Source organism: Callospermophilus lateralis, chromosome 3, assembly GCF_048772815.1.
Source record: "Callospermophilus lateralis isolate mCalLat2 chromosome 3, mCalLat2.hap1, whole genome shotgun sequence".
Lineage (NCBI taxonomy): Eukaryota > Metazoa > Chordata > Mammalia > Rodentia > Sciuridae > Callospermophilus > Callospermophilus lateralis.
This window is the reverse complement of record NC_135307.1, coordinates 12,771,989-12,796,719: the sequence shown is the minus strand read 5'-3', so window position 1 is coordinate 12,796,719 and position 24,731 is coordinate 12,771,989. Positions and strand designations below refer to the sequence as shown.

Genomic DNA, 24,731 nt, shown 5'->3' with positions numbered 1-24,731 from the left:
TACCTTTGTGGACCTTGTACGACTCATTTAAACATTTTTGGAGGTTGATTATGAGCAGGTATCTTTGGAAGGCTGTCTTGGTTATTTATTATTGCATAACAAACTATATTAACATGTAGTGGCTAATAACAACAACCAAGTTGGACAAATTGGCCTATGCTCAACTAGGTAGTTCTTCTTTATAAACTCTTAGGCTCACTGATATAGTTGTGTAAGTTGGTGTGTGGGTTGACAATTGGTTGGTTCCAGATGGTCTTACTCCCATTGACATGTCTGGGGTCTTAATTGGTTGCCTGGATGGTTGGGATGATGGGGAATATGGGCCTTCTCCTTTCTAGGAGATGTCTCACCCTTCATGGGGCTGGGCTGGACTTGTTTACAAAGCAGCAATGTTCTGAGAGAGGGAGAGGTGCTTGCAAGGCCTCAGAGACTTAGAAGTCTCTGTCAGTTCTGTTGCTTTTCATTGGTCAAAGAAAGTCCTGAGGTCAGCCCAGATTCAAGGAATGGGGAAATAGGATCCTAATGATTATAAAAGGATTGGTAATATTTAATCCACCATAATCTACTATTTAGCTATAACTAATTTTTTTCCATATGTAAAATATACTCACCACTTTACAACGCCCCCTTCCCCCACCACAAATCTTATCCATTTATAGCTTTAAGCTTAAAGTTCAATACCTCATGATATGATATGATCACCTATGAAATTCCTTGGGTACAAATTCTCTTTATTCAGAGACCCATGAACTACAAAGGAAGATTATCTGCTCCCTGTACATCCAAGACACAATGGTGAGAAGAGTATAGGATTACAGCAATAAATCTCTGTTCAGAAAGAGGAAGAGGATACAGTTGGCAGTCCCTGGTGTATAGCAGCTCCAGCCATGAACATATCAGCAGCTGTTCACTGTCTTCCAGGGATGGCAGATGGGTCTTTATTAGGGTCTTGTTTTACTTCCTGAGAATAGTTCCCTAACCCATCCCTGCTCCTGAGGTCTTGTCCCCACTCTCTAAGACATCTTTCCTTTATAATTAGAAATGGCCTGTGCTGCAGCAAGAAACTCAACTGGCTTCCTGTGTAGAAGTTGGGGTTCCACATGCCATTTTTGTTTTCATTTTGGATTGTGTTTATATGCTTTAGTTTTAGCTGGTGGTGTTTTTGCTAATATGACTCCTAAAAACTTGGGATTTTCAACGAATCTAATTGGGTTTTGGGTCCCCAAAGCTACATCTATAATTATTTTTGAGAAAGTTTTTTTTTCTTCTATCGTTGAGCATTTCATAATGTACCTAAAATTATTATAATCCCTTTTCTAGCCACAAGGTTTAACTGTGCACACCTTATAGCTTTCTGAAGTCTTAACAAAGAATCTTCTATTAACAGAGCACACTCTTGATTTGATCTTTATCCTGAGGCCTTTTTTTGAGATTTTTTTTACAAGTTTGAAAGACTATGATATGAAGGTTGTATTTTTCTTGTTTTGTGATGCTGAATCCCTGTGCATGCTTCAGAAATGTTCTGCTACTGAGTTATATCCCCAGATCAAGTTTTATTTTCCAAATCAGTATTTCTTCTGGTGTCATACCTAACATATTTGAAACCCAAATTAGATAATTTTTTAATACTTCTCTTTGCATGACAAATTTATTTTTAGTAATAAGCTTTAAATTAGCACATTTTATTATTCACCCTTTAATAAATGTTATATTTTATAGGAAAGTTAATTTGGATAGCTTCCATTAAGTTCATAATAGTTCAGAATTGTTTGAACTTGCTTTGGGCACACTTTTTGCCTCTAACTTTTTGGTATGACATATTCCTACCTTTGAATAGTAGGTTTGAAATAAATAATGTTAGTATCATGATTAAAAGTTAAAGACCTTGATTTATTTCAGTTCTGTCATTATGAGACCAGTTGGAACTGTATATATTCCTTGGCTTGCATGGGGTTATATCCTGAAAAACCATCATAAGATGAAAAAGCATTTAATACATTTAGCTTGCCAAATATCATAACTTAGCCTAGACCACCTTAAATGTGCTCAGAATACTTATATTAGCCTACAATTGGTGGCAAAGCCACCTAACACAAGGTCTATTTTATAATAAAGTATTAAATATCTCATTTAATATATTGAATACTATACTGAAAGTGAAACAGAGATTGGTTATGTGGGTATACTTTCTCACCAAATTAAAAAAAAAAATTTAGATTGAGCCACTCTTGAGTTGGGAACTGTTTGTGTTTATTTGTGTCTAAAATTCAAAGCAGTAAAACAGAGTGACTGGAGTGAATATTTGAAAACTGCACCTAGGTCAATCTGTATCTAAGGGGAAATCTCTTCAGTTTACTATGGAAATGAATGCATATAATTGAGTGCACCATCATTCCTATACAGCTGGCAATAAGGGCTATAGATGTCAAAGTAGACACTGGAAATTTATTGTAAGGCTGTACATCTGTTGCTAACATTAGTGATATTCATGTCTCCACCCCCTTTCTTTTCAGACGTGCTAGAAAGTGATTGGGACATTTCAGGTTCACAGAGTAGAGACCATGGTGCTCGGCAATACTCCCAACTTAGCCAAGTAACAGCAAATCTCTTCTTACACATGATTTAGCCCCACCTAAGCCTCAAAAATACTTTAACACATAGAATAGAGGAGACAAAAACCCCAAACTAAGGAGGAACAACTAGAGGGGGACCGCAGGTCCCACTCCTGGACATCTACTCATACATCAAAAACGGAGAGACGTCCCAGAACAAAAAAGATGACTACACACAAAAGGACACATGCATAAAAGAGAAGGGGGCACTCATTTCAATCAATACACAAATCCAATATTTTCTTAAAAATATTTTTATTTATTTATTTTTATGTGGTGCTGAGGATTGAACCAAGTGCCTCACACGTGTGAGGCAGGCGCTCTGCCACTGAGCTGCAGCCTCAGTCCCAAATCCAAGATTTTTGAAAACATGAGGAAATAGGCAAATAATCTCCCCCCAAATTTATTATCCCCCAACAAAGAATCCCACAGTTATGGATGAAATTCCGCTGATTATTAAAATGTTCATTGAACTAAGAGAAGATTTAAGGAATGAACTAAGAGATCAAATACAGGAGATGAAAGGCCATTTCAATAAATAGAGATAATGAAAAGAAACCTATCAAAAGGAAATCCTAAGGAAGTACATTTCTTTACAGAGTTGTGTCATACCATCCTTTGGGCTCTCTGCTAGAAAAGTGGAATGAAGTCTCAAATAATTGCCTTTTTAATTGTATCCTCAGGTATTATAGATGTAGGACAGTACTGTATCATACTCTGTGAATGTAAAACCTCTTATACCTGCTTTATAATACATAGTAGTGAATGTACTTTATCAGAGCTGTTTTTAATGATGTTACTCTAGAATGTTTTCTTTTCAGATGATGATTGAGAAGCTAATATAAAGTGGTTAAAAAAAGAAATGAAACCTATCAGAACTTCTAGAAGACACAAGGAATCAAGATTCACTTGAAAGCATCACCAACAGATTAGATTGCATAGAAAACAGAACTTCACACTTTGAAGATAGAACTTAAGGCCTTGAAGATGGGATATATGAACTTGAATACTCAGTATGTAATAAAGGAAAAAGAAAAAGGACCATGATCAGAATATATAAGAACTCAGGGATGGCATCAAGAGAATAAACCTGAGAGTCATTGGGATAGAAGAGAACATGGAGATACAGGCTGAATGCGTTGAGAATATTTTCGGTTAGATAGTAACAGAAAAATTTCCCCATATTAGAAATGAGATGGACATCCACTTATAGAAAACATACAGGACACCAAACAGAAAAGGTCAAAACAACTTCTCTAAGACACATCATGATTAGAATGCCTAACATGTAAAATAAGGAAAGAATATTAAAAGTTGCAAGAGAAAAGTACCAGGTCATATTTAGCGGCAAACCAATAAGTCTCACTTCTGACTTCTCAACTGAGATCCTAAAAATCAAGAGGGCCTGGAATGAGATATTTCAAGCTCTAAAAGCAAACAATTTCTAGCCATGACTGCTATATCCAGCAAAGCTACCTTTCAAAATAAAAACTTTCCGTGACAAGAATAAACTAAAAGATCCATGACCACTAAATCAGCACTACAAAGAATACTTAAAGATATACTGCACATAAAGGGACCCAAAACAAACCCCAAAGTTCTCAAATAGATGAAGATCAATAGAAGAGCAACAAGCTAAATGAAAATAAAGATGGAATTAAATATAGCAAATAAACCGAAATGGCATAAAACAACAAACATATTTGTGGTAACACTGAATGTAAATGGTCTCAACTTTCCAATTAACAGAAATATATTAGCAGAATGGATTAAAAAACAAATCCAACTATATTCTGTTTTCAGGGGACTCATGTCATGAGCAAAGACACCCACAGACTGAAAATAAAATGATGAGAAAAAAATATTCCATGCAAGGAAGCAGGAGTAGTTATTCTCATTTGACAAAGTAGATTTTGAGCAAAGATTAATCAGAAGAAACAGAGAAGGCCACTATATATTGGTAATTGGAATAATGCAGCAAGAAGATATAATGATAATAAATATATATATCCAAAATTTTCAGTGTACCTAATTAGACACACACTCACACACATACACACACACACACACGAACACAATACTTCTTGACATTAAATCTCAGATAGAACTGAATAATACTGATTGATTTCAATACCCTTGTCACCAATAGACAGATCATCCAAAATATAAAAACAAAAAAGATATCTTTGGCCTAAATAGTACTATAAATCAAATGAATCTAACACATATCTACTGAATATCTCATCCCATGAAAGCTGGATTTACTTTCTTATCAGCAGCTAATGGATCCTTTTCCAAAATAGACCACATTCAAGGTCACAATGTAAGTCTTAGTAAATATAAAAAATTGACATATCCCTTGCATCCTATCAGATTATAATGGAATAAAACTAGAAATCAATAGCAAGAAAAAAATAATAGAAACTACATAAACACATGAATATTGAATAATGAATCATAGAAGAAATCAAGAAATTCTTTGAAACAAATGAGAACAGAGATAAAACATATAAAAATCTCCAGGACAGTAGTTCTAAGAGCAAAATTTATAGCACTGAGTGCTTGCATTAAAAAAAAATACATCTCAAATAGATTTATTTGAGAATAAATAAGCTTATGCTTTACCTCCATGCTTTAGAGAAGGAAGAATAAACTAATTCCAAATCAGTAGAGACAGGAAACAAGTAATATCTGGGCCAAAATTAGTGAAATTGAGAATAAAGAAACAATACACAGGATCAGTGCAACAAATTCTTTGAAAAGATAAGTAAGACTGATAAACTCTTAGCCAAACTAACCAAAAGAAAGAGAGAAGACTCAAATAAACAAAATAAGAGATGAAAGGAGATATTACCACACACACTACTGAAATTCAGAGGATCACTAGGAACTATTTTGAAAATTTATACTCCAATAAACTGAAAAATTCAGAAGACATTGACAAGTTTCTAGACACATATGACTTGTCCAGATTGAACTAAGAAGATATAGAAAACCTAAGAAGACCGATATAAAATAATGAAATTGAAACAGCAATTAAAAACCTTCCAACAAAAAAAATTCTATGACCAGATATATTGTCAGCTGAGTTTTACCAGACCTTTAAAGAAGAACTAGCACCAATCTTTCTCAGAATTTTCCAGGAAATAGAAAAGGAAGGAGCACTTCCAAGTACATTCTACGAAGCCACTATAACCCTGATAACAAAACCAGAAAAAGATACATGAAGGAAATAAGACTAAAGATCAATAGCGATGATGAATATAGATGCAAAAATCTGTAATATAATATTAGCAAACTATATTAAAAATACATGAAAAAGATAACATACCATGATCAATTAGGTTTCATCCTAGGTTGGTTCAACATAAGCAAATCAATAAATGCGATTCACCTCATAAATAGAATTAAGGACAAGAATTATATAATCATCTCAATCAATGCAGAACAGGCTCTGAAGAAACCCAGCCCTCATTCATGTTGTAAATGCTGGAGAAACTAGGAATAGAAGAAACTTACCTCAACATTATAAAGGATATATATGATAAACCCAAAGCCAACGTCATACTGACTGAATATAAACTACAAACATTTCTTCTAAAATCAGGAACAAGACAAGGATATCCACTTGCACCACTTCTGTTCGATGTAGTTTTTGAAACTCCAGACAGAGCAATCAGGCAAGATAAGGAAATTAAAGGTATATAAATAGGAAAAGAGGTCATCAAATTATCTGTTTGCCGATGATATGATTCTACATCTAGAAGACCAAAAATCTCTGCTAGAAGACTTCTAGAGCTGAAAAATGAATTTGGCAAAGTAGGATACAAGGTCAGCATTCATAAATTGGTAGCTTTCCTATACTTCAGTATTGATTATGTTGAGAAAGAAGTTAGGAAAACTGTCCCATTTCCAATAACAAAAAACAAAAAACAAAAAACCAACAGAATCTTGGGAATTAATCTAATCAAGGAAGTAAAAGATCTCTACAATGAAAGTTGAAGAACACTGAAGGAAGAAATTGAAGACAACCTTGGAAGATGGAAAGACCTCCCATGTTCTTGGAGAGGAAGAATTAATATTGTCAAAATGATCATACTACCAAAAGCAACATACATATTCAGTGTAATCCCCATAAAAATGCCAGTGACATTCCTCACAGAACTAGAAAAAAACAGCCCTAAAATTCATTTTAAAGAATACGAGAGACAGAATAGTCAAAGCGATCCTAAGCAAAAAGAGCAATGCAGGAGGCATCACAATGCCTGATCTCTAATTGTACTGCAGAGCTGTAGTAACAAAAACATCATGACATCAGCATTGAAATAGACACAAAGGCCAATGGACTAGAATAGGAGACAGAGATAAACCCACATACCTAACAGTCATCTGATATTTGACAAAGATGACAAAAATATATGTTGAAGAAAAGATAGCCTTTTAAACAAATGGTTTTGGGAAAACTCCATATCTATATGTAGAAGAATGAAACTACATCCCTATATCTCACCCTGCACAAAACTCTAATCAAAGTGGATCAAAGATTTTGTAATTAGACCAGAAACTTTGCAACTGCTAGAAGGAAACATAGGGTCAACACTCCATCATATTGGTGCAGACACCAACTTCCCTTCTTTAAGAAGACCCTAAAGTTCAAGAAATGAAGCCAATAATTAAGAAGTGGGGTGCCATCAAATTAAAAAGTTTCTGCACAGTAAAGGAAATGATTAATTAAATTAAGATAGAGCCTATAGAATTGGAGAAAAGCTTTGTCAGCTATTCCTCTGATTAATATCTAGAATATATAAATAACTAAAAAAACATAATAGCAAAACAAAGAAAGAAACAAAAACCCAAATAACACAGCCAGGCATGGTGGCTCACACCTGTAATCCCAGCAGCTCGGGAGGCTGAAGCAGGAGGATCACAAGTTCAAAGCCAGCTTCAGCAATGGTGAGGCACTAAGGACTTAGTGAGACCCTGTCTTTAAATAAAATACAAAATAGGGTTGGGGATGTGGCTCAGTAGTTGAGTATCCCTGAGTTTAATCCCAACATTCCCCCCCCAAAACCAAATAACTCAATAAGTGGACCAAAGAACTAAACTTCGACCTTTCTCCAAAGAAGAAACATAAATGGTCAGCAAATATACAAAAAGGTGCCAGCATCTCTGGCAATCAGGGAAATGCAAATCAAAACACACCCAGATTATATCTCACTCTAGTTAGAATGGCAGTTATCAAGAATACAAATGCTGAGGAGAATGTGGGGGGGAAAGATATATTCATGCATCGTTGTGGGGACTGCAATGAGTACAACTGCTCTGGAAAGCAGTATGGAGATTCCCCCAAAAACTAGAAATGGAACCATCATATGACCCAGCTATTCCAATTTGGTATTGATTCCAGAGACCTACGCTCAGCATATGATAGTAATATAGCCACTTCAGTATTTACAGCAGCTTAATTCACAATAGCCAAATTATGGAACCAGCCCAGATGCTAGATGCATGGATAAAGAAAATGTGGTATTCATATACAATGGAGTTTTACTTAGCCATAAAGAAGAAAGAAATTATAGCATTTGCCAGTGAATGGATAGACATGGAGAACATCATGCTAAGTGAAATAAGACCAGACCCAGAAAATCAAGGGTTGAATGTTTCCTCTCATATGCAGACTAGGGCAAAATTAGGGGGGAAAAGGTGGATTGACTATCTTAAAGATATAGGGAAGATCAGTGGAGTGGAAAAAGGAGGGAGGGAGGAGAGCCAGTATATATGACCAGGTGCATAAATTGATATGCCACAGTGAATTCTACCTTTATGTGTATGTAGAGAACATAAATAAAAATTAAATAAATAAATGAGGGAAAAGAGGATCCTAGAATAGAGGAAGGAGAATATGGGTAGGGAAGAGAGGAGGGAACAAAGGGGGTGGGAGAATGGGACTGAAATGGGGTAAATCAAATTCCACGCATATACGCTTTTGTCAAAATGAAGCCAATTATTATGTATAACTATAATGCTCTAATAAAAAATAAAAATTATTTTTGGAAGAAATATTTTGTTGCTGATACTGTTTAGAATTGATGTTGCGCTATGATAAAGAGAGTAACTTTTAGTTATCTTTTATATATATGTATAAATATTTTATATACATAAATAAATATGCATTTATTTATTATGTAGGCACTGCATAAGAAATTACTCAAAACGTGGCAGCATAAAACAAGTGCTGAATTATGTTCACAGATTCTGTGGGTCAGAGTCTTGGAGAGGGCATAGTGGAGGTAACCTGTCTCTGAATGTTTGGGGCCTCATCTGGGAAGACTTGAGTACCTGGAACTGGAATTATCTAGAGGCTTCCAGGTCATGTTTGGGCTATGGGATGAAATGACTAGAAGACATGGTTAGTGGGTTCTGTTGACCAGAGACCTAAACATGGAGCCTCTCCATGTGGTTTGGCCAGAGTTCCAGGAGGAATATCCTGATGAGGAGGCTTCTAGAGAGAATGTTTCAAGATAGCCAGATGCAAACCACATATCTTTGGCATTGAGAGTCATATAAGCATCACTTCTGCCATGCTGTTTTTTTTTTCTCTCCCATTCCTGGGGATTGAACTCTTGGCCTCAAACATGTTAGGCAAGTGCTTTACCTTTGTGCTATATCTCTAGCTTTTAAGAAAAAAAATTGTTGAGTCAGGGTCTTGCTAGGTTTCCCAGGCAGGCCTTGAATGATTCTCCTGCTTCAGCCTCCTGAGTAGCTAGAATTACAGGAATGTACTGCCATTCCCAGCCTGCAGTATTTTGTTGATTAAAGCAGTTGCAACCCCATCCAGATTCAAGAAATGGAAATAAACTCCACTTATTGATGAGAGGAGTGTCTAGTATATTACCCTGCTGGACATTCGTCTCATTATTTCCACATCATTCCTGTAGAAACACTCTTCTGCCGAATGAGGGAATGAGAGTCATACTGAGATTCAGCAGAGCACACGGCATCTGTTTGTTATTCCCTAGTCTAAATTCCTGGGAGTTGATTTCTTGGCTGTTAGCGCCACCGTCTGGGAGATACCCATCTTTTTTTCCTATAAAAAGTAGCCTGTTTTACAATTAAGTAGTCATATTAGTTTACTTTTCCATCACAAAAATGTGGAATTTCAAAAACATCTTCTTTTGAGGCTCTCAGTATGTATTTCTTTCAGTCCACATTGATATAATTCCATTAAAAACATTGTGGCCTTTAATGTAGCAGTTTATAAACCTACTTCAGTAGGCACACGTTAAATGCACACACCTGTCTGAGATAAATTCTTTTATATTGTTGAGTCTGTGAGGCAGCTGGGAATAATGTCTTGGTGAGGCATTATTAGAATCCCTACTATTTAATGGAGAGGATGGTGAGACTTATACCTCTGAGTCTCAGAGTGGCTTGCTCTACAGTGATGTATTCATGCTATAAAATACAGGTTTCCTTTTTCTAGCTTCCAAAGACCATTTTCCTCACTGGATTTTTAAACCTCTTCCAGTTTGCATCATTTCATGTTTGACTGCTTTTCTAGATTCCACCGCTGCCTGGTTCCAACACCAATGCTACATATTTTTAACTTATGCTATGGCTGCACCTTACTTCTGGAGATATTTTCTATTATGGCATAAAAAACATATCATCTTGTTATAATAGCTACTTATTTGTGTTCACAATTCTGTAGACTGGAAATTTGACCTGGATTAACTGGGCAGTTCTTCTGGTCTTGTCCAGACTCATACGTGCAAGCATTGTCATTCAGTGGGCAGGCTGGGAGTTGGCTGGCCCCAGATATCCTTACCCTCATGTCTGGGGCATCAGCTGGGATGGCTGGAAGGGCTGGAACACCCTCTCTTCTTGAGGCATCTCATCCCCAGGAGGCTAGCTTTAATAGTTCCTACAAGGCAGCAGTGTCCCAAGAGAGCAAGAGTGGTGGGTACAAGACCTCTTGACACAGAAGCTTGAAGTCACACACTGTCACATCTGATATATTCCAGTAGTTGAAAGCTAGTCCCAAGGCCATCTCAGATTCAGGAGGAGGGGAAATAGACTCTATCTATTGGTTAAAAAAAGTTGGAAGGGCCTCTAGATAACAGGGACTAGAATAAGGCATGACATAAGGAGTCACTGTCTGCTGTTTGAATATGGGTGAACACAAACAGTAGGACAAAAGGAAAAAGCAAATGGGCAATTGGTCAACAGTAATGACCACAAGTAAGTATTTATTTGAGGAATAAGTGTTATGCTAGGTATATAATGGACATCTCATATTTTCTTGTTGTATCCATAATACAGCTATGAACCTACTGGATTTCTTTCTGATGTCATCTTTATTTATATAACTCAATCTTTTGGAAGGGTTGTGGACATTTCCCTTTTTTTGTATATCTGAATTGTCCATTCTACATAAGCCATAGCAAAATGTCACACTGATCATAAATAATTATAATAAGAAAAGTTCCCTTTCTTATACATAGTGAATCAAGAAATCTATAGCAAAAAGTCAGAAAATTTGGAAATGATATTAGGATTTGGATGGCATTTGGGCAGTAGAAAATAGGATGGGAACTAGTAGACCTTAACTCAGGGTCATATTATATATAGCCAATAACTGCCAACTAACTCATGACCACATCCTCTTGTTTATGTAACAGTGGAACTCCTGTAGGACTAAAGACTAATTATCACTGTCTTGGTCTCTCTGGGCTGCCACAACACAATACCACAGACTGGGTGCTTACAAATAAGCCTCAGCAGATTTAATGTCTGGTGAGGGCCTGTTTCTCATACATGGTACCTCTTGCTGCCTCCTCTCGTGAAGTGGGAATGAACTTGCTCTCCTGGACCTCTTTTAAAAGGCCACTATTTCCAGTCATGCAGTGTAGTCCTCGTGACCATTTAATTACCTTTTAAAGGCCCCACTACTAATATCACCCTGGAGGTTAAGATTTCAGTATAGGAAATCCTCCCTATATTTTAGGGGGAGGGTTGTGCAATAAACATAACTAACTGAGAGGAAAAAAATCAACACCAGAATACATCCTGATACATGTGGTAGAGTGGTATGTTTGGTGGGTAAACAGAAGGAGCCCCAAACCAATAATTCATGTACTTCCAAAGGGAAACTGTGAGGTGAAAGAGATGTTGATCTCAGGAAAAACAACCCATTCTGGAAAAGTCAGGCTGATTTGGATGCCAAAGAAGATAAGGAGTCACAACAAATGATTTTTTTTAGGAGTCACAACAAATGATTTCCCCCCCCCCCCGAATTATTAGTAAAAAGAAAATACACTAGAAATATTTCAAACTCTTAAGACAATAAAGATGTAGCTACCCGATGAAGAGTTTGATATTTTGTAAAATACAGGGGCTGATGATGTATTGGTCTGAGTCCTATTCGGAACTGAGTTTCTAGCACTAGATCCAGAGTCAGCAGCCTTATGATCAAAGTGTAACAAACTTTGCTTTGAGATGGTTGTTCCCATGGCGATTCATTAGTGTCGACAGTTCTATGTAGGTTTTGGGCTTGCTTTCTTCTTTCCATCTCCCATGGGGATATCTGTCCTGGAGCGTTCTCAAAGCTTTGCCAACTCTGAGTTCTTAAAGATGACATGTCCCAGAAGTGTTCACATCTTTACAAGCACCATTGAAAGGCTGAAGAGCTCTGACATTGAACATGTGGTGGAAGCATCATAACATACTCAAGGCATGTGGTTTTTTGACCATTTGTTTTTGATGTCGGAGTGTCCTGCCTGGTCCTCAGATTGCTTTCCTTGGATGCTGCCTAATTTCTGGCCTCCTGTCAGGGCAGCTCTGACAACAGCCCCCTGAGCTTAGGAATCTATTATGCTGCACCACCCGACTCCCCCCGCCCACCATCACTTCATCTGTTGATGCTTCCTGTGGTTGATTTCAGCAGCTGATTCTGGGAACGGTTCTGGCTGTGTTTTGGCATGTCCTGTAGTGTCCACTGACACATTCTTCAGGTCTTCAGAGTGTGTTGGTGAGAGTGAGAGGCTTGCTTTAGGGCCATCAACTCAGCACAGCATGGCCCCTTCCTGTCCTTGAATGCAACAAGGACAGACTAGCTGCTGTGGAAATCTGCTCTTCCAGTGGTGGATAAAATAATTTTGAAAGAGTTTATTTCGGGAGTTAAATTCTTCCTTTCCTACTCTGATGTGCTCTCTCTAAACCACAGTTCTAATTTTTCTTTATATTTCTGTTGAAAACTCTTGAATCATTAACTCCAAATAATCCTGAAAGTGACCTCATCCCCTGGCTTTTCAGTACAGTTCTACTGATCTCTAGAATGTTTCTTACCCTCTCACTAGAAGACACCTTTCACCTTTCTTTTTGACTACAACTGGAATCTAACTGATTAGAGAATAACCTGCATTTTGGAAACCAGCAGTACTTTGAAATGAGCTGTTAACTTCCGGTGGTCCCTTAAGTTTCCCATTATTTTAGTTCTTAGCCAAGTTTACTTAAGGGATCAGTTTTTAACTGATTTCACCACTTCTGCTTCTAGAACTGCAGTTCCCATGTTAGAAGAGCAGTCGTCACCTGCTTTTCCGCAGGGTGCTGCGGTCGTCACGGAAACAGGCCTGTTCGGTACTGCAAAAGATGCCACTCGAATCATCACAGTAATGAGGTGGGGGCCGCGGCGGAGACCCACCTCTATCAGACCTCACCGCCCCCGATCAACACGCGGGAGTGCGGTGCCGAGGAGCTGGTCTGCGCAGTGGAGGCGGTGATTAGGTAACGCTGCTAGCCAGAGGTGTCTCTGAAGACGCCCTGCGTCCGCACTGACCTTGGTGCACCGAGAAGCTTACATCCAACCCAAGTTCAGATGCCCGCAGTCTAGCAGCTCACCTTCTTGCAGAGTGGCCACGATGATGCTTTCAATTGTGAATTCAATAAATATTTTTGTACAATGCCAGGTACAGGCCAGGCATTGCACCAGGCACTTGGGAGACAGAAGTGTCTTCTAATTACTCAGGCAGGGACTAGAAGAACTTACAAGGTTGTAATTGTGAACCACTGTAGTGATCAATGACAGCCCTGAGCCAGGGGTAATAGGTAACTGGAGACCTCATCAGAGATAGGGATGCCTGCCTTGAGTGACAGCAGCATTAGCCAGTCAGGAGGGCAGCAAAGTCACAGGAACAAATCTTTTGCATGTGAGCGAGAAATGGGGGAAGGACTCCAAGTTCTGTGGTACTGGGGTCAAGCTTGAGGCCCAGGAATTGAGACAGGGCCCGATCTGAAGGCTACAGGGGTTTTCTCCTTCTATTAGATGAAGGAGAAATCAGCATTTGAAATGATAATCTCTATATTGTTCTTATTCTTTTAAAAATATACGTAATATCCAAGGAAACAAGATTAAAAACAAAACAAAAACACCACTGTTAGAATGTAAGTTTTAAGGACAGAGAGAGTCTTTTCTATTTCTCTTATCCCAGCGGTTGACACAGAGTAGAAATGTTTGTTAAATCAAGCATCATGGCAAGTTTGGAAATAGAAAACAAAACAAACAAAACCAAACAGCCATACTATCATCATGGTTAGTTTTGCACATCATCTAGTTTCATTCGAATTCAAGTTTTATTTATATAACTCTAATCACAGTGAATCTGCTGCTCTTTTTGATACAACATTATATAATTAGCTCTTTCAGCATTGTGAAGTTCCGTATTTTATCACTTTTTAGTGAATACATCATATTCATCTAGATATAACTTATTTACTTCCACCATTAGATATTTAGATTGTGTCCAATTTTTCAAATTTTATAAAGAACTCTTCAATATGTTTGTGCATAATGTTCTTCCTGTGCTTTTTACTTTCTTAGGGTGGATTACCAGATGTAGGTTAACTGATCAAAGGGTCTGAATATTTTAATTGTTCTTGATAATTTACTAAATTGCTTTCCAAAGCATGTATATGAATTTACAATGCCAACAGTGTATATGAAGTTATTAGTTTTTGCTAAACCCTTATCAACATTATTATTTTTAAAGTTGTTGTTTGTTTAACAAATTGAAAAGGAGTCTTCATTGTATTACTTTCAGGTCTTTGAATATCAAATATTGAATATTTTTCCATTTGGATACAGGTGCTCAGTTTCTCCTTGTATCATACATTTCCTATCTACATGCCTTCATGGTAGACATGAAGAAGAATGGACTCACAGTAGGATGGTTGGTGAACCAGAAATTGGAGACATCAGTTCTGCTTTTTTATAATTGATGGGAGGCAGTAGCCTGGTTGTGCCTCAGTTTGTTTGTTCATCTTTGAACTGGGAATAGAATATAAAATAGTAAAAATGAAATTAGGCTTCTTGGAGTAATTCACACCAATTTAAAGGAGGTGATCTGTGATGCTTGAATTAATTGCTCTGGATAGGTTATGATTTGCAGTGTGTTTTTCCATAATCTAATTTGAAATCACCCCATTTTGTCAGCTTATTGAAAGAAGCCGAGTTCCATGCTGAGCAGCGGGAACATGAGTTGAATCGCCGGCGGCAGCTGGGCCTCTCCTCTTCCCACCATTCCCTGGATAATGCTGACTTTGATAACAAGGACGATGATAAACACGACCAGAGGCTGCTTAGTCAATTTGGAATATGGTTCTTAGTAAGAAAAAGAAGTTAACTATTCTCTGCTTTCTTGTTTTTTATTGCACTGATGAGGGATTTCTCCTGTTCTTTTGAAAGGAGTAAATACTAAATATTGAAAAATTATCTTAGTGCTTATAAATTAATCTTAGGGCTGTATACTTTGAGGTGCAGTGGCTGTCAGCTCTGGGTTGCCCATTAGATTTAACTAAGAAAATGTTTAAAAACTAACAGTGTCTAGATCTTACCTATAGTTCTGGAAATGTTTTAAAAAGATCCCTGTTTGACTTTAATAAACATTCAGGCATTGAAACCTACAATGTCACGGCCTTGCCTGGTTGAAATGCACTTTCTTGACAAGGAGAAAATGGGAAACTTGCTAGTATGGATTGTAAAGTACTGGGTTAAATATAATTTACAGATAACTTACATCCTTTCTTTCATGTACATGAAATTTTTCTTGAAAGCCGTTTCTGTGGAGCTTTATGTATATTTAAGTCAGGTTCTTGTACACTACAGAAATCACAGCCAAACTTAAACAAGGAATCAGTGATAGCAACTGACTGATTCCATTGCAACTCTTATTCAGTGGAGATTAACCATATAGATCTAAAACCTGAAGCCAGACAAATGCACTGATTGTGCAGAGAAGCAGGCTTTTATTTATTCATTTATTTTGCTGGCTACAGACATGGATTAAGTCTCCATAGTGATGTGTTTCTTTTATGCTTGCACACAGTTTCCTGAAAAAGTCTTTACCAAATTGGGATTTAATTGTTGATTTTGCATGTCTTGCTTCCAAGAACTTGTTATCTAATAATACCATGGCTACTATTGCTGGGAACTCTGAGGGCAGGGGCAGTGCTTTCTTTACTTTTTGTATTCTTGTACCCTGCTACAATACTGAATAAAAGATTATCTCCAAATGAATGAATAAATGATTTTTTTTTAAAAAAATCTACTTATAATATGGTAATAAAGTAGGGGCCTCAAAGTATTAGAATTATTACTGCTACAAAATTCTTACCTAAATCTGATCATGTTAGAAATAAAATGTGTGTATATTATTTTTTTTGAAGATATTCATGAAATAGCACTTCATGGACTTAATTTTTGGAAGCATTATCTAGCTAGGTTATGTAATAGATTTCTTGTAGGAAAAAAATGCTATTGGAAGGCAGAATCTTGAGAGGGGACATTATTGTTGCACTCCATCTGTCCCTGTAAAGAGGAACATAATTTCTGGATAAATGATCATCAATTTATAAAACTGCCTGTTTCAAATAGATTTTCTGGAACATTGTTTTTTTTTTTTTTTTTTTTTTTTTTTGCCTGTAAATGTACATGCAGTAATTTTGTAATGAAGGATGGTGACTGAACAAGTGTCTACTCTTTCTGCCCCAGGTGAGCCTGTGCACACCCAGTGAGAACACGCCTACAGAAAGTTTGGCCCGGCTGGTGGCCATGGTATTTCAGTGGTTTCACTCCACAGCATACATGATGGATGATGAAGTTGGAAGCTTGGTAGAAAAACTGAAGCCACAGTTTGTCACCAAGTGGTTGAAGACAGTATGTGATGTTCGCTTTGATGTCATGGTCATGTGCCTTCTTCCCAAACCCATGGAATTTGCCAGGGTAAGTGGAGGCCAATAGCTTGTACCTTGTTAGGGAGGAGGGCTCAGGGAGAAGCACCACCTTGACTGTCAGAATGTTGTCATTGTGGACAGAGGAGTAGCATCTCTCATTCATCTTTTTAATTCTGACCAATAGCCAAAGAAGTTTAATAAGTGCATTCTTCTGTGATGTGCTGCTTTGATGTTGGTTTGGGATATGGAAGAATGAATGGCAAAATGGATTTTTGAGGTATCTTTAAGAATTTAAGAAAGCATTCTTTCTTGACATTGCTGAATATATCTTTTAAGAAACAACCAGCCTGGAGTGGTGGCACATGCCTGTAATCCCAGTGACTTGGGAGGCTGAGGCAGGAGGATCGAGAGTTCAAAGCCAGTCTCAGCAATTTAATGAGGCCCTAAGCAACTCAGCAAGACCCTGTCTCTAAATAAAATACAGAAACAACCAACAGCATTCACAGCTTTTTCTGTGGGGTTGCTAGGACTTAGTCCTTTCCTGGCTTAGTCTGTGGAAAGGCTACTATTGAAGAAGAGGGACTTTCTGTGGTTCCATGTATATTTCTAAAGATGGTGGTACAGTTCCTGCACTGCCATTTGAAATTCCAAAACTGCTCAGAGACCGCCAGAACACTTCTATTTTCCCAGTTTAGGGGGCAGATTTCTCTGTGAGTACCTTTTGCTTCTCTCAGTGGATCACAGGTTGCAGATGTACATCTGGGAACACCTCATATATTTTTAATATGATACAATTTGTGTGTAACCCAGAAAAAATAGATGCCCAAAATCAGTTTTTGGCAGGAATACATGAAATTTTTTTCCAGGTATTTTTTAAATATATTTTTTAGACGTTGATGAACTTTTATTTTATTCATTTTATTTATAGGTGATGCTGAAAATTGAACCCAGTGCCTCAGACATGCTAGGCAAGTGCTCTACTATTGAGCTACAGCCCCAGCCCTCTAAGTAGTTTTTAAGTTTTATTTGTAATTTTTTTGTTTCCTTTCAAAAAGACCTTTAGGCAATTTTCAATTTAAAACTGCATTGAAATAGGACACTTAAGGATAAAACAGAACACAGACCATCTGAAGGAGTAGCTTTTATTTGATTTCCAGGACTCAGTGATGTGTACATTTATCAAAATATACTTCTTTTTTCTTTGGTGCCACCTACTGACTCAATTATAAACTTGAATTTTTACATAATGGAAATTTCCCATTTACTGGAATTCTTTGCCTGTGTTAATATGTTTTCTATTATTATTTCTCTTAGAGTGGTGAAGAATTGGTGTGATCCAACCCAGGAATATGAGAAGAAATTATTATGTTAATAGGAAAACTTTTCTTAATTGGGTCCAGTTTTTGGTGGTCTGAAAGTTAACTGATAATAGAGTAACAGTAGCGAAGACACGGTTTATTTATGAGTACATGTGGGAGTACTCAATGATGAATTACTCCCTGAATAGACAGAAATAAAAGATTTATATATCAAACCAAACAAAGGGGTTTTTTTAGGAGTTGCTGAGATGTTTTGGAAGTTTTTTTTATTTTTTTGACACTACTGCAGATGGGCAGGAAGTGGCCTGTCTGTATGGCAGCTGAATTCATAGGAAACTCCCTTGGGAGGGAGGTTTATTTTCTGGACTCTGTTTTAGTTCAATATTAGAAATTCAGATAAGATTTCTTTCTGTTCCTTCTTTAGCTCAAATGTTTTCACTTTAAAATAATCTTGATGCCAATTCTGGGTGTTTGAGTGGATCCTCACCTTTCTTCCTCTGAAACTTCCCTTGAATTTTCACACTTACAAAAGAAGCTAGGTAGATTGCTGTGAAGAGAAACTTCTAGTTAGGAAATGTGAGGTAAGAGATCTGCACACGGGAAAAAGCATAGATTAGCATGAGGAACAAAAAAGCAAAACAAAGATTAATGATTGTAGCAAATTATAAATCTAGTTTCTGAGTCTAGAGAACAGTAGTTGAGAACATTTTAGATATTGGACTGGAAGCATCTTGATGGAAGGGGTGAGAACATTAGTGTCACAATTACATTATTTCCCAGAGCAGAACATGAAAGATCATGGGGGTTTGATGAACTTCTTGAATGGCAGAAATTATTGTAGTAAGCCCTTTGAAATTTGTAGCAAGCCATCCAGCCTCAATATGTGAGGTTTTGGGACAAGACAATGAAAAGTCTTAATAAGAATCTGGGCAGTTAGGTTTTAATTTTCAGTTGTTGACACATCAGGAGAAAAAAAATAGAAATATTAATCATTGATAATATGGGCAAGATGGCAAAAGCCAGTTTACAAAGGGATGAAAAATAGCTCAAAGATAGTTAACAGGACTAGAATCTGGGATGGGTTATACTTTTTCATTGAAACATAAAATTTCTTTCTAAAATCATCAAATAAATCTAGTCCCATTAAATCTGGTCTGATGATAAACATAAATACAGCAAGAATGATAATTGACTATATAGACTTTTTAAAATTTGCTCTGACAGAACTTTTATAAGAAATCTCAGGTTGGACTTTCAGAAGACTCTCAATGCCAGAAACCCAGGCAAGAACTCATCATCAGACTTCTTCCATGGTACCTATAGATCTGGATGGATTCCTTTCTTCCTAAGGTTCCCTAAGTATTCTAGGACCTTGGCCTTGCTAGGAATTCCTTAATCACTGCAAGCTGAGGCTGCTGTAAGCCAGATACCAGGCTGTTTTTTTCAAAAAGCGCTTTGTAAGTTCTGGCTTTGTAAAGTCAATCATAGTTCCTTAAAATATGAAAATATTTTGTTCTATTCACATCTTCAAAGACGACATTACACAAGCTTTGGTAATACAACAATTTTTTAAAATTGTGAACTGTTACAAGTAGAACAGATTCTTAATGAACTTATGCAAATAACTGTAATGCTATGAAAATAAGAATATTGAATAGGAGTTTCCAAATCCTGGAGGAGTTTGCTAAGGAGAAAAAGGTAAATGTTTCAGTTTTGTTTGTGAAGGTAAAATCTGCCACATCTTTGTGAGTTGGTGATAGCTTATAAGAAAAGAGAAGAGGGTTCCTTATAAATCCAGAAAATAGAACATTAGAAAACCATGAAGATTAAAATAATTTTCAACAGTTCATTTCATTTGGTCTCTTTAATCTATTCTTGTTCTGCCTGCTCTGAGTTAGCAGTTTGACGAGCCACCACCTTCTCCACGAGGGTTTTAGCAATCCGTCCTCAGTCCAGTGATCTGAGCTCAAGGTTACTGAAGCGCTGCCATAAGAAGCCTGTCCCCAAGCACACCTGCCACAGTCCTTTTCATGAGCTTCAGTCTTTTGTTGACGATAAAGCATCCTGACTAGGTGGTGATCACAGGAGCTATCAGGAAAGCATCATAATTAAATGATGCTATCTGAGTGACAAAAGGCTTAGAATTAGAATGGCTGTAAGATCCAATGAGTGTATTATGATGTGGCTGACAAGGAAATTTTGTTGTTTCTGTAGCATACAACTTTCAGATTACTGAAATTACAACTGATAACATTTTGTCATTGTTGTCTCATATCCAATAAAGAAGCTTAAGGACTCAGGGCAGTGTGGACACTGACAGAGTTCTAGGAATTTCTTATAATTCCTGAAATACTTAGATTAATATCATTTACCTACACGAAGAAAACCTAAGAAAGGTTAAGCTCCTCTTCTCATTTGACAGTGCTTTCCATGCAATTCAACAAGTCAGACAAACCTAATTAGTTTAGCTATGTTTGGCAAAGTGAGAACAAATCTTCGGAGATTTTCGAGGGCTTACTGGGGAAATCTTGAAGTCAGACTGAGACCGATGTTTTATTTAGAATTTGATTTTGGAAAGGCAAAATAAAAAAAAAAAAATGTTAAAAAAAATTTCAAAAGGTTCAAACACTGGATTAACCAAAAATCACAGATCACTGTAAAATAATTCTTAGTTGTTCATTTAACTAAAATGGCAATGAGAGATTTTGAAAGTAAATATAGGAAGTAACATGGTCATTAAAAAAAAAAAAAAAAAAAAAACCAAAAGAAAAACAAGGGCTGTGGATGTATCTCAGTGGTAGAGCACTTGCCTAGCAGGAATGAGGTTCTGGTTTGGATCCCCAGCACTACAAAAACAAAACAAAACAAAAACCTTCATTCTTTTAACATTGAGAAGACTTTGTTTTCTAGAGTAATCCAGGATGTGCTAAACACAACAAAAAACACAGGAAGTTACTCATTTATTTATTTGTTTTTGTGGTGCTAGAGATGGAACCCAGGGCCTTGCACATGCTAGATAAATAAATACTTTACTGCTGAGCCTCATAGAAAGTTGTTCTAATATGACAGACAATCTTTGTTTCCATCTTAGTTTGCTTAAACTGCTATCACAAAATATCATGGATTGGGGCGGTTTATAAACAGTAAACACTGATTTCTCACAGTTTTGGAGGTTGGGAAGTGCAAGATCAAGGCAGATTCAGGGTCTGGTGAGAGCTTTTCCCCGTTTTATGACAGTTCTTCCTGGTTGCATCCTCACATGGTAGAAAGGGCAAAGCAGCTCCCTGGGGGTTCTTTTATAAGGCACTAATCCCATTTCAGAGACTCTGCCTTTGTGGCTCCAAAGCCTCCCCAATGGCCCCTCTTCTAACATCATCACATTGGTGATTAGTTTTCAACAAATGAATTTAGGAGACTGTAAACAATGAGACTAAGCCATTTTCTAGGCAGACTGCTCAAAGGGTCAGAAAAATCTTTTGTAATCTCTTATCAAGAACAGAAGTAACATAATTCAAGAAACTTTGTTCTAGGAAAGAGAGAATGCCACTGGGCTCAATCCCTTGCACAAAACACACACACAAAAAAAGAGGAAACTAAACTTCATTGTTCATCAGTAGACTAATAATATTAAAGCTCATTTAAAAATGTTGTAATGTAATGAATACAATCAATCTTAGCCATCATTGCCTAAAATTCTCATTCTTTCTCTGTTTCTGTCTCTTCTCCCACCCCCAAGACATACTGTTTGTAATTTCCAGTATCCATTCTGGTTTTGTCCTTCACTTTGTTCTTGATCATTCTGGAACAAACTACTAAGTAACTGCTCTAGAATTACTCCTTTTTTTTTTTTTCCTTGTGGTGCTGGGAATTGAACCCAGGGTCTTGTGTAAGTGAGGCAAGCATTTTACCAACTGAGCTATATCCCCACTCCTGCTCCTGTCTTTTTTTTTTTTGCGTGTGTGTGCGTGGCGGGTGGGGTGGTGGTGGTGGTACCAGGGATTGAACTCAGGGCACTCAACCACTGAGCCACATCCACAGCTCTTTTTTTGTATTTTTATTTAGAGACAGGGTCTCACTGAGTTGCATAGCACCTCACTTTTGCTGATTCTCCTGCCTCAGCCTCCTGAGCCACTGGTATTACAGGTGTGCACTCTCATGCCCAGCAAATCTGTGCAGTCTTGAACATCTAAATACATTAATGTATTTGACTAGTAAACTCAAGAAGAATAAAAATATAATGTTTATCATATGCAGTGCTAATAATTCTGAAAAATAGTTGCTTTTATTAAACCAACAATATTAAACTAGTTTTATTTACCAAAGGTTTACACAGATCACATAAACTTAACACATTTGAGTCAGTCCCTATGTTTTTGAGACTTTTAGGAATATTTAACTTGTATAAGCACTTAATTTTTGAAACCTATTTATAATAGGGCTCTCTTGTAAAGGATTTTATAAATAATTTGGCAGTACTAGTAGCTAGAGGTAAGAAGAGATTCCACATATACATAATGTATATACAAAGACATATAGAGAGACAAAATAGAGACCTTGCAACTTTCAAAGGAGTACAGACTCAGTAGTTTGTGTAAGGTTTGGTCTTCAACTTTGTCTGATTTTTATTTGAATTGTATTCTTGCAGATGGAATAAGTCCTTCCCTGTTCAATTCAAGGGTTAAAGCTTTTTACCAATATTTGTTAGAGAGACCTTTAACTCTTTTTATTTGCCCTGATATGTAGTCTCAGGGAGGTTGTGCTAAACCTCAGGTGGTTGTTTTAGTCTAGAGAAGCTATTTTTTTTTCCCCATGAATACACCTCACTTCTGTAACCCCATCTCTACCTAAACAATGTACTATTTATGGTAGTCTTTTTTTTTTGCCCCCAAGTTCTTTTATTTATTTATTAAATTCATTTTTCATTGGTGTATGTATATACACACACACATATAAATACACACTCATATATATAATCCCCATTTTGTGTGTGTGTGTGTATACACACATATACATATATATGTGTGTGTGTGTGTATATATATATATATATATATATATATATATATATATATATATATAAAATCCCCATTGTATATACAAGTTGGATTCATTGTGGTATGTTTGTACATGGATATAGCATAATTTGGTAGATTTCATCCCTGAATAGATAGGCTAATTTTTCTGAAATGAACTAAGGAAAAAGGCATTGGGTTTTAAAATTTAAGTGTTCTGGGCATGGTGGCACATGTAATCCCAGTGACTCAGGAGGTTGAGGCAGGAAGATCATCGGTTTGAGGCCAGCCTAGACAACTTAGTGAGACCCTAAGAAATTTAATAACACTCTATCTCAAAAAGCTAAAAGGGTAAAAGGGTTGGGGGTGTAGCTCAGTAGTAAATCATCTCAGCATTCAATCCCAGTAACATCCCAGCATTCAATCCCCCCCCCCCAAAGTATTAAGGGTATTAATTGGTGTGTATTAGGAAAAATTAATTTCTCATATTTTATGTCAAGAGGCAGTAGTACAGTAAAGTAAGGGCCTAATTCTGGGGCTTAAGCCAGAGTTCTTTCCCTTGGAGTCTGCATTTTAAAAAGGCTCTCAGGTCCTGTAGGAGATGTCTAAAGTGCCTGCTCTGGGTGTGTCAGGGGCATGTTTGCCAGTTACCAAGTTTTGTGTGGAACAAACAGTGAATTCTCAGGGTAGTGTTGAGCTTTTACAAGCAGGCATTTTTAAGGGCAGTCGAAATTACCCACCCTGAGAGCCTGCAGGTCTTATAGCCAGGCTGAGGGCTAGTTGATGTGAGGTCTCAGGGTGGCTGACTGAGTAGGCAGAGGCGTAGGGCAGCTACTATTTGAGCTTTTCTTCTCCCTTAGGGCAGGACAGTTCCTTTTTGTCCAGACTTTTTACAGTATCTGCAAGTATTGTGTGATGAACAGCAGAAGTTTGAGATTGGTAAGAAGATGGGTGGCTCAGGGTTACTCCTAGAGCCACATTTCTGTTTTATAAAGTCAGCAAGGCAAGGACAGTTGTTGGGTTTTTTATAATATTTATTTTTTAGTTGTAATTGGACATAATACTTTTATTTTATTTATTTTTACATGGTACTGAGGATCGAACCCAGGGCCTCACATGTGCTAGGCAAGCACTCTACCACTGAGCCACAACTCCAGCCAGGACAGTTGTTTTTAATTCTTCAAAGAATTGGGTGGTGGCCTCAATAATAACATTAAGGGGATGGCCTGCTCATCCAACTAAATTATTTTGAATTTGTTTCTTTATATCAGAGAAAAAATTTCCCACTGATATAGAAATGAAGATTCCTATATTCTGGGGCTTTGGGATTTAGAGCCCTATGTTTTTATAAATTGTTTAACAAAGCCTTTCCTTTAGGATGTGTTGCTGCCCTCTGAGCAGTTTTACTGTAGTTCAGTTAACCTTCTAGGGAAGGCTTCTAGAACAGTTTCTATCAGAACCTGAACATCAGCTGGATCATTTGTAGGAAAGGAGTGCAGGGAAGTTTGTAGTGGGTGTGGATCTTAATTTTAGCTCTAAATTTGATTTCTCTTCTTTAAT

At 37.1% G+C, this 24,731-nt stretch overlaps 1 protein-coding gene across 4 annotated transcripts in view; it reads left to right on the top strand.

Moving 5' to 3' along the window:
- Positions 1 to 24,731, top strand: part of Unc79 (unc-79 subunit of NALCN channel complex) — a 213,649-nt gene that overhangs the window by 55,059 nt on the left and 133,859 nt on the right. For all 4 annotated transcript variants that reach the window (XM_076848004.2, XM_076848003.2, XM_076848001.2 and 1 more), the window contains exons 9-11: positions 13,168 to 13,397; positions 15,103 to 15,274; positions 16,660 to 16,890. In XM_076848004.2, the coding sequence (XP_076704119.1) occupies positions 13,168 to 13,397; positions 15,103 to 15,274; positions 16,660 to 16,890 (633 nt within the window). The remainder of the gene's footprint in view (positions 1 to 13,167; positions 13,398 to 15,102; positions 15,275 to 16,659; positions 16,891 to 24,731) is intronic.